At 34.5% G+C, this 14,874-nt stretch overlaps 1 protein-coding gene across 6 annotated transcripts in view; it reads left to right on the top strand.

The window, feature by feature from the left end:
• The window catches only part of SCEL (sciellin), a 51,786-nt gene extending 37,934 nt beyond the window's left edge, over positions 1–13,852 (top strand). For 5 of the 6 annotated variants that reach the window (XM_085215693.1, XM_019610609.2, XM_085215690.1 and 2 more), the window contains 7 exons: positions 1,061–1,120; positions 2,199–2,255; positions 3,712–3,771; positions 7,534–7,608; positions 8,419–8,527; positions 10,294–10,396; positions 11,142–13,852. In XM_085215693.1, the coding sequence (XP_085071819.1) occupies positions 1,061–1,120; positions 2,199–2,255; positions 3,712–3,771; positions 7,534–7,608; positions 8,419–8,527; positions 10,294–10,396; positions 11,142–11,158 (481 nt within the window). In that variant the 3' untranslated portion in view covers positions 11,159–13,852. The remainder of the gene's footprint in view (positions 1–1,060; positions 1,121–2,198; positions 2,256–3,711; positions 3,772–7,533; positions 7,609–8,418; positions 8,528–10,293; positions 10,397–11,141) is intronic. The other variant, XM_085215692.1, reaches the window with a different exon arrangement.
• The last annotated feature ends 1,022 nt before the right edge of the window (positions 13,853–14,874 follow it).

Raw genomic sequence — 14,874 nt, 5'->3', positions numbered from 1 at the left:
GTAGAACTGTGCGGAATGAAATTTCATATGGAATATAGTTGGCTACCAAGTTATCAATAGTAGAGTGTGGGAATACAAGAAAAACTGTTCAGAGCAGCAGCTGTGGAGCAAGATAAAAAGCATGAGAACCAAGGACACCTCTAGAAGAAGAAAGAATGTCTCACGGCTCTGATTGGATAAGCGCCTGTGTGAATGGTTGAAGAGTGTTTTGTAGAATGCTCTGCTGACATGTATAAATAGAGTAGTGCTTAACAGTAAAGCAGACTAGCAGCTTTTAACCACATTGGTGTGCTGTTCTGTCTCCAGCACGTCCTGAGAGTCCAGAGAGTTCCCCACAGTGGAGCACTGTCATACTAGTATAAGCATCATTCTTTCCCAAATTGCCTACTTAAGAAATATTTTTTTTCTTTTTTTCTTTTTTTCTTCTTTTTTTTTTTTAGCCATTTATTCATTGTTGTAATGAGTTAAGTTTACTAGATGGTGATTTCTTGTAATGTTGCTGTAAGTGTTACAGGAGTTTTCAGTTGGAAAAATGGATTTTTCTTGGAAGTGAGGTATTTTGCAGAAGCATATTGACACTGTTTAAATCCTATGAAAAGAGATAAAAGCATTCAAGGAACACCCTATTTTTGGATTTGAAGGGTTAGTCTATAATAATTATTTTTTTTTAGATAAGGAATTATTCATGCAGGTGTCAGGAATATTTGGCTGATTTTATTTCTGGGAAAGATACTTGCTATGTCTTAGTAAATTAAAGGACAGACACTTTCTGAAGCTGCCTGTGATGTGCTCAGCAGGAATTATAAAAGGTATAACTTCTTTCCAAAACCTAATCTGGTGATTTTATTCTAGCAGGAATGTGTGCTCATGTACATATGGCTAAGTCCATGAATTTATCTGAATTACAAAAGTGATGTGTGCTTTGAACTTTTAATCAGTTTAATTTCAAATTTCATTAAGAATGTGAATTATAATTTCATTTTAAGTGATATGTATTGGCTAATTGGTAGCAGGATATATAAATTTTGATTTGATTTTTTTTTTTGTTCTGTCTGTAAAGGAATCAAGACCCTGATGACCTCGTCAAAGTGAATCCACTGTCTTTCACAAGGAACAAGGAGTAAGTCTTCAAAGTTCTTCAGGCCCTGCTTTTCTAAGGCAGTACTAGTTTGTAATAACGTGAATGTCAGGAAAGATAATGTTGCTAATCTCTAAAATGTTTCTAGATTAGTGAGTGGCATTCTTTATACAGAATGACATTAACATAAAAATAAAAATGCAGATGAATTAATTGGTGCATGCACTGTCAGCAAATGTTATCTATGGCAAGTTTCCATACATACCCAACATGCTTTCTCAATAATCTATTACAGAAATATATTAATATAGTTAGGGAAAGTGCATTGAACAAAATGTTGTATAAGTCATGGATGATAAGTAATGCCCCAACAGCATGTAACAAAATATTTCACTTAGCCAAGGGAAGTGAGCCATGAAGAGCAGCCTGAACCTACAATTTTGAACTGCATGTCAGTTCACTTTGTTTCAGGCCAAATATCTTGTGGTCTATAATCAGTCCTTTGGCATACAGAAAGGGAACTACTAGTGCTAGAACAGCTGTATAATGTACTGTGCTATTAAGTGCTATGTAGCCTTTTTCACATCGTACATTAGAATTGTGCGATGACTTCAAGAAACAGCACATAAATGTTACCAAGATGTGATCATCCATTTTATAATAGACAATCTTGTGTATATGCAGACATACATATAAATTTGTATAATTTATATACAGTTTAGTACTAAACTGTAGGTTGAATATGACTTTTTTTTTCTTTTTTTTTTTTTCTTTTTTGCAAATTTTAATTTACAGAGAATGTATTAGGACAGAGTCCAAAACTTTGAAGCACTGCTTAATTCTGGAAGACATCCAGAGCTGTAAAATCAATAAGTTCATTCTGGATTAAAGTGTCCAACTCAGTTATCAGCTTCAAAGAGCTAACACACCTTTTTCTTTTGCTCTCTTCCTCTACCTAAAAAGAATTAGGATTTATTGCAATAGTTAGAATGCTTTTCATAGATCATCATTTCCTCTAATTAGGTGAACCAATATAAAGTCAGTTTAAAGAAATTATTACAGTTTACCTCTTTCCAGCTAGAGAGAATATTCTAACAATTGTATTTGTTTGTTGTTTCAGAGTAAAAGACCATGAGGATTTTACTGAAATAAATGCTGCTTCTCAGAAAAATAAGAGGCAAGACTGTCATCTTTCCCTTACAACTTCTAAAAACTCTTTGGTTAGATAATGATAGTAATAGGCTCTCTCCTGTAAAGGTAATGATGGAAGTCAAAATTAATACTTGAATTTGAGCTAATTACTTAAAATTCCTCATTAAATACAGGATGGTAAATATAAATAATTCAGTGTGGAAAAAACTTAGTTCTTGATTTTATCTTCTACAAACTTAAATATTGCATGACCATGTTTTTTAATTACAGACCACTTAATATGAAATGTTGTTATCAAATCAGCTGTTTCACAGCCAGTGAGTTAATAGTTACTAGTATAAATGTCGTCATAAGGTCCTAGAGAATATATGGAAACCTAAACTACACTAAGACAAAACAGTGCTGGATATAACTGCAAAGCAAATAACACGTTTTGGCAACCATCGTGCTGGTGCCTGTACTAAGTATGATCATATTAAGAAGCTAAAATGACATCATTATAGTCTACTTTGAAGATGTAAATGGACTCTTCAGCTGTAGCATGGCAAGATGATGAGATGTAAGGGTCATAAATAGAAATGAGAGATTCAGATATTATATAAGGAAGAGGTCCAGCAGTGGAGGAGGATGGGTAAAGAGGCTGTACTAATTCTGTCCTTGGAGATTTTCAGGGGTCAATTGCAAAAAGTCCAGACCTCAGAGGTTTAGAGACCTCCCAAAGACACTTCCAACCTGACTTATCATACAATCCTATGATGTGAGAAAGACACAGACATACTGCGAAGAGTCCAACAGAGGATTACCAAAAGGATCAAGGGATTGAAGCATTTATCCTCTGGAGAGAGGCTGAAAGAGCTGGGACTGTTCAGCCTAGGGATGGGGAGTCTTGGGAGACCGTATAACTACTATAAATATACCTGAGAGGAGGATGCAGAGAAGGCAGAGCCAGGCTCTTTTCAGTGGTGCAATGAGAAGATGCATTGGGCACTAACCTGGGACACAAGAGATTTCATCTGAACACCAGGAAGCACTTCTGTGCCATTTGGGTGATGGCACAGGTTTCCCAGGGAATTTGTGGGGTCTCCTCCTTGGATATTTTCAAAAGCCACCTGGATCTGGGCCTAGGCACCTTACTCTGGGTGGTCCTGCTTGAGTAGGGGGTTGGACCAGATGGCCTCCAGAGGTCCCTGCCAGCCTCTGCCGTCCTGTGATTCTGTATGTGATTTTTTGAGTAGCATGTCATACCTCTGTAGTGATATAGTGGAGAGAAACAGAAAAATATTGTAGTTAGAACTGATAACTTTTAATTCATAACTAAAGATTTGTGGAAATTGTAGTATATACTCAGTGTAGTCAGGAACTTCCCTTGTTAAATGCATACACTTTTTCTCCTTTTTCAACATACAAAATTCAACGTATGTAATATGCTTGAATTTAATCAAATAACTTGATCAATTCTGAGATGTTTCTATCTTTCACAGAGATGAGGATCTTGGTGATCATATGGAAGTGAAGTCTCCTGATGACCAAAGTAGAAAAGGGTAAGACTCAGTTCATAGTTCTCTCTAAAATTTAAAGACCACATAGCAAGAGCTGTAGTTGTTCAGTATGGTATCTGAAAATACTAATACCTAATGCAAAGAAGCTGAATGTGCATAACTTGTGTAAGGTATGTATATTATTTATAAAATGTGCCAGATTAATTAAATATAAGAGCATAAACTGCATGTATTAGCAAAGCAACATAAGCAAACATATTCATAGCTTAAAAAAATTACTGATGCTAGTTTGTCAACTAATGTGAAGGCAGTATTACGTTATCAGGTACCATTCATGTGGTATTTTTGTAGTCTTTCATTTAGGTACATATATATATGATGAGGAAAGACTTAGCTATCTGAATACAGAAGTATTTCTGCTTTTTTTTTTAATATACGTATTTTTGTCCTAGCAGTTCCACTTGACAGACCAGAAGAACATAACGCTGAATATGTAAAGTGAATGAGTTTCTCTTTTAGTTCTGAAAAGAAGCCTGCCAGATTAGTACTAAAGCACAATAGAGGGTGCTGCTTCATACAGCATGCTATGCATACAAAACAGCGACCAGCACTGAGCGAGATTCATTTAGCAAAGCTTTAGATTTTGGCAAATTCACTGAAATAAATCAAAATGCAGACCAGACATCCAGAGTTAAGGCTTATAATCATCAAATTGTTTCAGAATATAACATTTGACAAACCAAACAAGAGTAGCTTTTGTCTGAGCTGCTTGTAAAATTGTCAAGGAAATTATTAGCATTGATTACTTAAATCCTATAATTTATCTGACAAGGTTTATTCCTGTTTGGTGGCATATTATCTTTACTGAATGAAAAATTGCAGGAGACAAGGTTTATTCTGCTTGAATCATAATCCTGCTTCTTGAAATAAGAGTCTTTGTATTTGTTTAGCTCATGAATTACTGATTCAAACATTAGTCTAGTATTTATATGAATGTATGTATATATATATATATATATACGCACATAAAATATTAAATTTCTGAGCTGGAACAAAAGTACAGTAAAAACAAGAATAAAATATTGTGGAATATTGCTAAGAACATGCAGAATATTATCAACCATTGAAACTCTACTGTTCAGCTGAAAACCTCAGTGAGCACTCTGAGGAAACTAAGGTTCAATTAAGTTAGGGGAAGTTTCTGATATGTGTTTATCTATTAGCATAAACTGAGGGCTTAAAATTAGAGATCTGTGATTCAGTTGTTTTCCACAAGCAACAATTTAACAACAGTAGGAAAACAATAGATTTCTTTAACTGCTGTCACTAACATAAGCTTCTCCATTTATGGGCATAAGTGTAAGTGAAGGTTGTGTAGCTGAAAAGGACTTTTATAAATACTGCTTTCTTGGTTTTTTTTTGTTTTGTTTTGTTTTGTTTTTAGCATAACTAAGCAAATATATGAAAATCCTCCAGGTGCTTCAAATAATGTCCCAGAAGTAACGTACCTCAGTGACAGCAGAAGAAAGAGCAGCTAAACTGGACAATTAATTGAGAATCATTCCATTTAAAGTGCTATTTCTTGGGGAAAAAAAAAAAAAGAAGAAGAAGAAAGGAAAAAAAAAAAAAGAGAAACCATCTTTATGCAAGAAATTTCAGGCATATTTGAAAACCTCACACTTGTCTCTGATATAATGCCAGCCCCCTTTCAAGTTTTTCTGTTTTTCAAATAGAAGCCCACAAAGCAAACCTTCCATGCACAGAGTGGGCAGGACTAGGTATACCTTGTGTAGCTCTAGAGATGTGGCTGAGGCATGAAATTTAGGAGAGTTGTTAAGCCAAAATTCTTACGTAATCAGTAGAGCAAATGTATTCCAACATGTTATTTGGATGCTAAATGTACCGTGCTATAGGAGAGCTCATTTCTTTCCAAGGCTGTAAGGAAAAAATTACATTATTCACTGATTCTGAAGTTCCTAAAGCTGTATGGGATTAATCTGAGCCCTTGTGTCATCTCTTACCACAAACATTATTGCTGTGACCTGGGTTTCTGACTTTTTAATCAGGTATAAATTATTTTTAAAACCATTTCTCCTTCTCTATTTGGACTTTGTCACTCAAAGCATTCAATTCTGAGTGGGAAAAAAATGTGTTATAGGGACATGTAATAGAACTGGCTAAAAACCATGTCTCTTGGTAAGAGGAAATCATTGCATGTTTATTTGAGGAAGTATTTTGTGACAAGCAAATCCAGGCTTGCATTATTATTGAATGGCAAGAATATTATTATGTTCTGTAAAATATAAAATATTTATCATTTACATTTCTCATTATCTGTGCAATTTTAATAGATTTCTGGTGTTACATAGTATAAAATACAACAAATGCACTAAAAAGACAGGTAAGTGTAAGGTTTATGTGGGCTGTATAATACCCTGCACATGCATGTTGTCAGTCTGTTACGCTTTACTTAAAAAGACATTCTGCAAACACACATAAGTATAAAAAATTTCACAGCATTACTGAATAGTATGCAAGATTGATATGAAAAATAATTATTATGTTAAATTATCATTATTGTTGTAACTACGTTAAATTGCTGCACCTTGAGTACTGTGTTCAGTTTTGGGCCCCTCACTACAAGAAAGATCTCAAGGCCCTGGTGTGTATCCAGAGAAGGGCAATGAAGCTGGTGAGGAGTCTGGAGCGCATGTTTTAGGAGGAGTGGCTGAGGGAGCTGGGATTGTTCAGTATGGAGAAGAGGAGACACAGGGGAGACCTTATTGCTCCCTACAACTACCTGAAGGGAGGTTGTGGCGGGGTGGGGGTTGACCTCTTCTCACTTGTAACTAGCAATAGGACTAGAGGGAATGGCCTCAAGTTGCACCAGGGTAGATTCAGGTTGGATGTTAGGAGAAATGTTCTCTCTAAAAGAGTAGTCAGGTGTTGGAATAGGCTGCCCAGGGAAGTGGTTGAGTCACCATCCCTGGAGGTGTTCATGAAATGTTTAGATGTAGTACAGAAGGACATGGTTTAGTGGGAAATACTGGTGATACAGGGATGGTTGGACTGGATGATCTAAGAATTCTTTTCCAACCTTGGTGATTTTATGATTCCATGAATTACCATATACCTTATAAATTTCTGGAAGAATGAGGGTAATTAAATCAGTTCAGAAATGTTCAAAACATGTATGACAAGATGGCTTGTTCAGCTGTCATATAGTTGCTCATTCCTTCCATGCCAAACAAAACTGACAGTTAGGTAACCAGGAAAAAAAAAGGAAAAATTAACTGCTCTGGCAGCTAAATTCAGTTATTGCAGGGAATGCAAATCGCACATGAAACAGCCTGTATTACAAAGACCCTCAATCTACTTCTAGGGACATATTGTAATTTTTTTTGGCTATTTGACAGTTGGACAGAGGACTAGTGAAAGAATACAAAAATTGCAAAAATGCAGCATGTCACAATTTCATAGTAAGTACAATATATGCTGAGATATGAGCATAGGCAAAACCAGTATTGTAGTGTAGATTTCACTCAGTAGCCTTGTGGAGTTCATTTTGAAATACTAAAGAATCATGCAGCAAGTGAACACAGTGTAGGGATACTTTATGTCCAAGTTACACTTTCTTATTTAATATATATTTCTTGACGAAAGTGAAAAAAGAACTCATAACTAAATGGGATTTTTTTTTTACAACAGTGTTACATCTGTTTAATTTCCATATGATCAATGTAGTGAAGCCTTTTACAATAAAAAGTAGCTTTTTGTAATTTTTATGTATTTACTGCCTTGCAGAAATTCATCACGTCATGCCTATAACGAAAATATAACTGGAAATACTATCAAAACTGTTTACTCTACTTCTGATCAGTAAGTGCACATTAATAATGTTATGCTATATCAAAGGGCACAGATGTTTTACGTAAGCTTTTCAGGTGTTCGAACAAAAGAGAGCAGTAGAAATCATCATTAGGCTAGTCAGACAGCTTTTCATACAGTACTCCCTCTCAGTGGGATCTTGTCTTCAAATCATTACAACGGTTTGGCAGGCTAATATTATGTAGGCTTATTGGATCTGGCATATAAAACATCTAGAAACAGTAGCCAGGGTCTTAAGTGGTAGAGTTGGATTTGTGATTCTGTAGGTTTCTAACTCTGCTGGCTACTTTCTCTGCAAAATTTCATTCCTTTTTGAAAATAGTGTTTATGTGACCAAGTTTAAGTCTAGATGTGGGAGAATAGGTCCACATGATAATGCTGATTAAAAATGTCATGTTTTCACACCAGTAAATATTTTCCCAAGCATAGAAGAATATTTGTTCAAATCAGTAATATCTCTTGGGAAGAAAAAAAAAATTTAAATGTGCACACTGTTTTCAGATAATTTGGATATTTCCATTACTTGGAAATACATAGAATAATAAAAACTTGTATCCTTTTCAATGTAAGTATAAGAAACTCTGGGGATGATTAAGAAATGAGTACGATGTTTTATCACTGACTGGAAAGGAGCAGGACCAGTTAATTAAAAACATTGATGTTGTTATAAATACTAGGTGAGCTGTTTTATACATATGTCCTATATAGCTGCCTTGAAAATACACACAATGCACTAAGATTATCAATTTTCTCCTTGAGATTGCTCTTTTTCTGACAGCTGATGTTATATTATATACACAGGAGTATAATTGGAAAAGATATATGTACATACTGCAGGAAGCCCTTGGGCATAGATGCCAAAATGATCTTAGATGCCTTGCAAATTTGCTGTCATTCAACTTGCTTCAAGGTAAGAAGATTTCACTTACTACTATGAAATAAAATTTAAATGTAATACCTACGTTATATTACACATCTAATAAGTGAATATTTAGGCTTTAGGCCTGGTAGATGAGGAAGGCTTGCACACTAAAGGAGAAGATTAATCTAGGAAGTACTCGTCTGTAGTCTTTCTCTTTCCTCCCCAGTCCCTTCCCTCTCCCTCTCCTTGCCTCTCCTTTCTTTCTCTTGCAACCACTAGAATGATAAAGGATACAGAAGGACATGTCCTGAATGTCATTCATGTTTATAAGCTTTCAGTTACACAGACTTCCAAACTGATACAGTGAATTTTATCCTATTTACAATTTAATCATACTGTAAAATCTTATTCTCCTTCTTTTCTATGAAGTTTTGTGAATTTTCTTAGTTAAAGCCATACTAAAAAGCACTAGTAAGAAGAATTTACATAAGTAACAGGGTTGAAATCATTTTCCCATTAGGATCAAAATATCAGTTAAGATTTTGTTGCTATGGAGAGTTCCTGTTGTATAATAAAATAATCTTAATTCTACTTGCATCCCCACGCATGATTTGTTGTTGTAACAAAAATTATTTGTGAAAATCACCTCATTAGCATAAATCACCTTCTGCCCAGTCTATCGTAGTTTCTGTTTCTCAGAGCTACTCTTTTACCCAGCTGTTGCATGAAAAGTCACCCAAACCTGAATAGTGAGCACTAGCAATGCAATTTCATCTCTGACAATCACTATGCAATACTTTCTCAAAATTGTTATTACAAATACAAACTCTGGTTTGCTTCCATTCTTTTTAGATGGATGAACCCACATAAAGAGTAATTATTTTTGAATGCAGCTAGGATTGATAACTTCTTCTGTTGTTATCGACTGAATTATTTTTTAAATATTTAAGCTTACTGATGAGATGATATTTTTTTTATACATATTCCCAATTGGTGATGTGTTTGCCCAGCAAAAGTCAGCTTAAATTTTCTGTAATTACACATTTATGAAAGTATTGGCAGAAAATTAAACAACTAAGTCTGATCTGGGGATCAAAATTCTGTTCTGTAGATAGAATGACAGTGTTTCTTGATACAATCACTGTATGCTCTCCTTATGACTTTGGGAAGTCAGTCTTTGTGTTTATCTGTACAGTTTAATACATGAAACAAGGGAAATACTTATGTATCTCAGAAATTAGCTTTTTCTTGTATTTAATATAATATTTAATATTTAATAGAAGTCTCTGGATTCTTCAATTATGGGAAATATATATAATGGTTAAGGTAAAGTATTGTAAAAAGTTTGAAATAAGAAAGTTCAGATTCCTTGAGTTCTACTTTGAGTTGGATGTTTAAGTCTAATTATGCTTCCTTTACTCAGTGAAAACAGAAGGGGATCTTGAAATGGTGAATCATTTTGTTTTAGAATCAAATTCTAAGTTAAGATAGAAATTACCCTCTGGAAACGTCTGGGGGAGGAGAGAGGTTAGTGATGATAAATAGAACCTAGGGAACCAGCCAAGATTCAGATATCTGACTTTTAGAGGTCTGAAAATGTTATTTTTACATTTATAGTTTATTTCATGTAAATACTTTTTTGGTTTTTTTTTGTTTTGTTTTGTTTTTTAAAGTTCAGATTTCACGATAGTACAGTACTCACAAATGCTGTTCTGGTCTGGGTATGTTTGCTTTATGAAAGAGTATGCTGGAAATGAATAGTAGCGAGGGGCTTTATTTTATTTTTTGTTTTTACTTTTACTTGCACTTTGAAGTGTGAAGTATGCAAAAGACCACTGGAAGATCTGAAAGCAGGAGACAGTGTTTGGATTTACAGACAAACTGTGCATTGTGAGCCTTGCTACTCCAAAATTAAGGGTAAGATGCAAGATGTATTATACTGAACAGAGGAAAAAAACATGAGAAACATTCAGAAAACTTCAGTATATTACAACAAGGCTGTTGCTTTTGCTTATATCAGTGTATGCAAACCTTTTCAAAGTATGCCCCCCCAAAAAGAGAAATTAAAAAATATATTAAATTATAATGAAAATATTATACTAACCGACATTATTTACTTTGTGAGGAGGGTAGTGAGTAAACAAATATGCAAGGTGGTAAAGAATGAAGCTTTTATTTCATTAACTTCTCTAGAAGTTGTTAGACTTTAAGTCTTCTTTGTTTGTGGCAATTATTAATTCATAATACTATAAAACTATACCAAATAAAGACAAGCTTAAACCTAGGTGATATGTTATAAGCTAGTGTTGCCCTATGGGCTTTTTTGAGATAAGATCATGTAAACTGAAGTTAATCAATTTGTATTGTTAAAGAACAATGTTGTTAAGCCATTGCAAAATTTGATGGGAAGAGTGAATTTTACAATTAATCATATTTAAAAAATAAGGCATTGTGACTGTTATAAAACTGTAGAAAGAAATACCAAAAGTATGCATGCTGTGTTATAAATGTATATACCGTATTTCAGCAAGTGACAAGAAGTGATAACCAGACTCCAATTGATTTTCTAAGAAAAAAAGAAGACCTAAAGTTTTACTTGTATGACATTTAGAGACTGCTTCTGTGTTTGGCATCTCTAATCATTTTTTTTTTTCTCTTGCAGAAAAATGGATCTACTAATTTTGACATACAGAAAGTAAGACAAAGAAGTTCCACTTGTGTTTACTTAAGTGTATTGGCCTGTTACTTCAAACTGCTAAGGAACACAATTTTTATTTCTAGAAATAAATGCCCTACTGCATGGTTCTCAAAGGAATGAATTCCTTGAGAATTTAGATGCCTTTTCATGCACACATTCCAGAAAGCAAAACAAGATGTCTGTTGTTCAATATATTCATCAGATCTGTAAAACTGCTAAACTGTATGTAAAACTAATGATAATTTATTGAAATGTTCTGAATAGGACATTCTTCTGAGAAGGACATACTTACACATCAGTTCTGAAGGCTGTTTATTCTTTTTACTGCAACCATATCTCCTTATAAATAAGAAACTATTATCTTTGTGAAGCATGAAAGGTATTAATCTCATCTATGATTAGCCATCTAGAAGTCAGTTAAAACTACAATTTAAACTACTGGTTTCATATAGAGTGAGGTGGGTTCTTCTTCATGCTTTGAAGACAGACATGAATCTCCAGAGAAAGATTCTTCCCAAATAACTTAAATGATAATTTTAAGATAGAACAAGTATATTTGGAGAATACATCTGTCTTTATTAATGGCAGAGGCATTATAAACAAAAAAACTGTTAGTTGAGTTATCACAGTAGTTTCCCACTCCATGTCTTTAATCCTGGTAACCACTGTATTACCAGTTAAATTTTTTTTTAAGAAGTGCACACTTCATAGTTGCCATGAAGTCATAGAATATGTACTTTGCATGACATTATGTTGTATTTGTCTTTCTTACTCTATTAAGTTGCCTGTCTAAATATTTGGGATGGATTAATCTCTTCTAAATGTAAACATCTTCGGTGAGGAAGTAAATAATTTTAGGAAGTGGTTGGTCAGATTGAAAGCATCTATTTTATGATGAGGTTAGCCATGTTATGAACAGATGTTTTACTTTCCTCTGCTTATAAAGGAACCTGGGGTAAATAGTTCCGATCTCTAGACACTGACATCAAGACAGATGACCTCCTTCTCTTGAGCCTACATTGAAAGCTTTTTATTTTTGGACAGTGTATGTCTGTTGAAGTACAGAAACTGAAATGACTTCATTCTCTGTTATGTTTCTGCGACACTTAATTGTTATTTGCCTTAATTGCCTAATTTTTTTTTTTGTTTACTGGAAAAACAAAGACATCGAACAAAGACATCGACTGCTATTCTATGCTTTGAGGTGTTATAGATCACAATTTTCAGAACTGATTTTCCTCCTTTACCTCTCCGCTGAAAAGGACTTCTTAGGTATGACTGTGACAGAGTTGAGTGCTTGGAAGCTGCTGGACCTCACCAGAGCTTAGAAAACTGAAAAGTGCCAAATCCGTAGATTAAAGTTAGACTGTTGAATTTCTGTCACTGCCAAATTTTCTTTCCTTGTTTGCACTTGCTCTAGTGGAGACAGGAGGTAAGAATTGCTGTATGATTTAAACTGTTGGGTCCTCAACTGAGTATGATGCAGTCTGTTTGGCCTAGCGTAAAGAGTGTACATACTGTTGTATGAAAAAGAGTCATATAACAGTAGATAATTTGTTTAATTAGCTTAAGAAAAATGATTATGAATTAATGGCAGTAGCTTTAGAAAATCTGTTATTATCTGTTTTCTGTTATTTCTTTTTCTATTGTGTGCCCATTGCTGATGACATGCTTTAGTTAAATTATTATCAATATTGCCCTGTGCTTTTCTGGTGTAATGAGCCTTGCAAAACTGGTGGAGAAAACCCATAGAGGAGTTCTAATACTGGATGACAAATTTGGTCCTGTTCAGAGACCTAGGCTGAATTACAATGGAAGTTACTGGATATTCACCCGAGACAGCACCTTAGAATCCAGTACATTCTAGTGTTTGAGAAACCAGGAGAAAACTCTGGATCCAAATATCTGGTACTTAAATGCTCACTGACAGAGAAGTAGCAATACAGAAACAATAAATAATAATTCTCTGCTCATTAATTCATCCTTGCTGAACAGTGCTGGCTATTTTGCAATGTGGATTGATTTTTTATTTTTATTTTTAATTATCATATGTTGTAATTTTCCTGAAAAGAAACACTGGTTTTGTGATGTGTGATATTTACATATAAAAGCACAGATAGCAGTACTCATTAAAAAAATCAAATTAACATCTCAATAGTGATGTATCAAAATGGAATTGTTTTTTGTCCTTTTTGCATATCATTAGCATGTGGTGTTTTATTTCTCTTTGACTGGTACTTCCATGAAACTATCAAAACGAGCAGTTTGCTGACAGCTGTTTTAATGAATGTGTTATCTTCAATAATGCTTTAAATTAGACTGAAAAGCTGTATTGAGAGGTGATGTACTAAATTACGTGGGATTTTGTGATTCATCAGACCCATTTTCTCAATGTGTAATGGATACTTTCTTTTGCAAATCTTGGGCATAGTTCTACAGGGGAAAAATTCATTCATGCATATACATATGTAGATGGCATCAAGACTACTGATATTTACTCCTACTGATATAAGTAGGAGGAGCATCACAAGAACTGTTTCACTGTTGTACTGTATTCTGCTGTATCCTATATAGGTTCTTACAGAACACTCAGTCTTTGCTTGAAGCAAAGTGACAAGCACGTTAATATTGTCTTCTAGTCTTTTTCCTCTTGTAATAAATGTCTATGAGTTTGACAGGAAGTCTCTTTTACTTTGTAGAGCCTCATTAGCTTATGAAAATGTGGTCAACTGCAAACGGTCCTTGCTTTTATTCAGTAGGACAGCTCTCTGTATTTCTCCTTGATATGGAGATGCATGTCATGTTGAAAGTTTTACATGTTCAGTGTGTATCTCCTTAAGCACTTATAAGTCACTTACACACTTACGTCTTTTGATATTTTAAAAATCCTATTATTTAGGATAAAATATACCTGTTTTCCTGGTTGTTTTTGCTTTAGGATCATGGTTGCTTGTTGTTCACAGTAACTACCGATACCCTAGGAGACAGCTCTAGCTTTCAGTCAAATAAGTATCAGACTGCAAGAGAGAAATTTAGCCTTCTTTTCTCCCTTCTGCTGGACCAGATCACCTCATTTTTCTTCACCCCAGCTTAACAGCAGAGACACGCTTCATTCAATAAAGACAGTGGATAAAGACACTTAATACTTAGATAGGGCTGATATGCCAAAGCCTGAAATTGTTAACTAAAAAATGTTCTGTTTAACTGCGTAACTGATGAATAGTCGTAGAGGTCTTAAGGCTATTTTATATATCCTTCTTTGACTTCGAAGTCTTCAAAGCATCATGCGCTTTGCCTGGCCTGAGCAACTCAGTTCTTATCTCCCGCATCAGTAAAATTAAAATTTAAGAAACACTTCATGCATTTCAGGGATAAGAATCTGCAGATGTTCTCAAAGCACATTTGCTAGTATCCCTCAAAACTCTCATCTTTTAAAATCAGAGAGATAGTAGTGTTCTCTTTCAAAAGAACACTGCCTAGATAGTAGAAGGGAGATGATTAATTTATCCCCCAGCATTACCTATGTTTTAACCAGATGGTTTAATACTCTGGTGTGTGAAATAAAGTATGTTCCCATTCATGTTTTTGCCATGTTCCATGACTTTTGCAGGGTGAATTCTTACAGCCTGTGGACCACAGGTTATCTGCACAGCCTGCACACTCACTATCTGTAATTGAACCCTCAGGAATTACTATT

Source organism: Meleagris gallopavo, chromosome 1 (genome assembly GCF_905368555.1).
Source record: "Meleagris gallopavo chromosome 1, MGAL_WU_HG_1.1, whole genome shotgun sequence".
Classification (NCBI taxonomy): domain Eukaryota; kingdom Metazoa; phylum Chordata; class Aves; order Galliformes; family Phasianidae; genus Meleagris; species Meleagris gallopavo.
The sequence above is the reverse complement of the archived record's forward strand: the minus strand, read 5'-3'. Positions and strand labels throughout refer to the sequence as shown.